Here is a 3,052-nt window from a genome sequence, read left to right as displayed (position 1 = left end):
TAATGAAAAAAAAATAGCAGTGAAGTGGTTTCCAAACAGGTTAATAGGACAGGTACAATAATTAATACATTGCATATTGATTTCTTTGTAGGAGTTATTCAGAAGACAAGATGCAGACATGATATCTTGTCTAAACAATATTAGTACAAACTTTTTTTCTAAATGAACCAAGAGAAAGTTATCTATCCTAACTATTGAGGATTCAGGACATAAGAAAGCCTGTGCTGACATCCTGTAACTAAATGATTCAATTAGATTATGGGACCACAGAGGAATGTGATTGATGATGTATAGTTTGCTTAGGGAAAGTCGCAAAGAAATTTCTTCAGCAAATAGTGTCTGAAAAGCTGATTATCTACATGTGAAGAAAACAAAGTAAGAGAATTACCTTATACCTTATACAAAAATAATCTCAAAATCAATCAAACACCTAAACTTATGAGTTAACACCATATCACTTTTGGAAGAAAACATGGGAAAGTCTTCATAATTTAAATAGTACTGGTTGTTTAAATATGATATCACATGTACAAATAAATACTGAAAAGATAAACTTCACTGAAATTAAATGATACATGCATAAAAATTAGAAGAGCAAAAAAGTAATCAATGAAAAGAAAAGAAAACTTATATGTGTGACAGTAGTTTCACTTCCAGATTATATTTCTTTTTAAAAAATTTATTTAATTTTATGCATTTAATACAGGGTCTACAGGATCTACAGAATCTCCCTACACAGATTGGACCTGTAGTGCTTCTCCTGTTTTCAGCCTCCCCAGCTGTGGGATTACAAGAGTGTGACACCATGACCAGTCTCAATTGCCATCTCAGTATGCCCCAGGGGGCAGGGCCAGCATGGCACACCTGTGATCAAACCATGGCTGCTGTGCACTACCTAAGCAGGTGCTTTAGTCCACTGAGCGATCTGGCTGGCTCAGATTATATTTCAAACAACCTGACATCCAAGGAACAAATGACCCAATACAATACTATCCCAATCAGTGACCAGACATTTCTCCAAATAGAAATTAAACAGCAAACAACCTTACAAAATGATGCAGATCATCCCTAATCATCAGAGAAGTGCAAATATAAATCACAATGAGATACCATTTCATGCACATTAAAATGTCTATTATTCAAAAATCAAAGTAGTAACTGTTCCTAAGGGTATGAATAAAATGAATTCATTTATGGTGATGAGAATATAATATGGCTAGCTCTTAAGAAAGCATTTCGGTAGTCCTAAAAAATTTAAAAGAAATAACATATGATCCAAAATTGTCTTTGTAGGTACATACTCACAAGAACCGAGCAGCAACACAGTCAAGTTCTTGTACAACATTTCAGGAAAGGTCAGCGAAATGAAGTAAAGCCTGAGTTGGGACAGCTCTTTTATTGACCGTAAGACTGAATTACGAGGGATGATCTTATCTCCTGCTTCTACTCCTATAACAGATATTTTGAGATGCCTTCCAACCACCAAGTTCAGCATCATTTAGAAGCACTTTCTCTCTACTACAAATTTCCCAAACTCCTTGAATTCTGCAGAGGTCACCCATAGCTGCCTGAAACTGCTCATAGAGCCCATGATAGATGCGCCAATCCATGCCGAGAAACATCTATCAGGAGAAGCCGTGATCTTGATTGGTGTTCCTCCTGGAGCTAGTTGCTCCAGTTCTTCCATCAGCCTTTCTTCCAGCCCAGGGAAAAGTGTGGAACCCCCAGAGAGTACAACATCGGCAAAAAGGCTCTTCTGGATATCCATGTCACACTTCATGATGCTGCTGCAGACCATTTTTGAGAGCCCTGGGTCCTGGATGCCGAGCTGATCTGGAGAAAACAGCACCTCAGGCACCTGGCATAGATGTTCCCCAATGTTAATTACATTCCCATCTGGCAGTCTGTACTCTGTCACAACTTCCTGCTGCCTCTTGCATGGTTCTTTCTCTGGCTGCAAGGAGACATAGCACAGTTTCTCTTTGATTTCATCCACCACAGCCTTGTTGAGGATGCATGGATAGATACATCCTCTGGCTAGGAGGAGTCTAATGAGGTGTTCTGTGATGTCCCTCCCTGCCACATAAAGCTTGGTGATTGCATGAGGCAGGGAGTAACCCTCAAAGACAGGGACGGTACAAGTGACCCCATCTCCACTGTCCACCACCAAGCCAGTGACAGAGGCACAAGCATAGAGTGCTGCCACTGCATGGTTGCACAGGTAGAATGCAGGCACATTAAATTTCTCAAACATGATTTCAGCAGTCTTCTCTCGGGTCTCTCTTGGGTTCAAGGAGGGTTCAGTCATCAGAACTGGCTGTTCACTAGGTTTAACTCCCAGCTCCCACTCAAAAAGATGTTTCCAGAGTTTTTCCATGTCATCCCATCTTGTTACCATCCCACGTTCAACAGGGTAGTGCAAATACAAGGCATCATACTTGTACTGGGCTTCCTCTCCTACAAAGTATTTTTTCCGATTGGCCCTTGCTGAAGGTATAGTGAATTTAGGGTGACCCACAACAGAGTTGATGACATGGCTGGGTCCAATATAACCAGACAGTCCTGCTTTGCAGAGTCCTGAACCATTGTCAAAAACTACTGGTGGATTTTCCATTTCATGTGGAGTAGACATACCTGCAGCTGATCTTCTACACTTCACCAAAATAAAGAAAGATCACCTGGGCAACTTTGTTAAACAACAGGTATCTTTGGGGGTATTACAGCCACAGGATTCTGAAGTTCTCAAGCTGTTTACCTGGTGAAGTTTGCAGGCTTCCCCCAAGCCACCAGAGCACGGTGTCCTCAGCCCATGAATGCGGTCTCCCTTCTGGAGGCCTGTGTACTGCTGAGCTATTTAGGGGCTGTTTGCCTGAGATGTCACAATGTAACCAAGGAGGCCCCTGTCTCCATTATGGAGGGGGGCCTTGAGACAGTCATACTCCCTACTTGAAGCAAGAGGGGGCATACCTGCATAAGTTGAGACTGACCATAGAAACAAAGCAGAGATTTATTTTATTTATTTTATTTTTTATTTTTTGGTGGAACCGGGTAT

General features: G+C 41.1%; 1 protein-coding gene across 1 annotated transcript; it reads right to left on the bottom strand.

The window, feature by feature from the left end:
• Positions 1–1,498: 1,498 nt before the first annotated feature.
• Positions 1,499–2,793, bottom strand: Actrt1 (actin related protein T1). Its single transcript, XM_004634522.2, has one exon. The coding sequence runs from the start codon at positions 2,630–2,632 to the stop codon at positions 1,499–1,501; it is 1,134 nt and encodes a 377-aa protein (XP_004634579.1). The 5' UTR covers positions 2,633–2,793.
• Between the last annotated feature and the right edge of the window lie 259 nt (positions 2,794–3,052).

This window comes from Octodon degus, unplaced genomic scaffold (assembly GCF_000260255.1).
Source record: "Octodon degus isolate 3935 unplaced genomic scaffold, OctDeg1.0 scaffold00063, whole genome shotgun sequence".
NCBI lineage: Eukaryota > Metazoa > Chordata > Mammalia > Rodentia > Octodontidae > Octodon > Octodon degus.
Note: the sequence above shows the minus strand (reverse complement) of the source record. Positions and strands in the feature narration are given on the sequence as shown.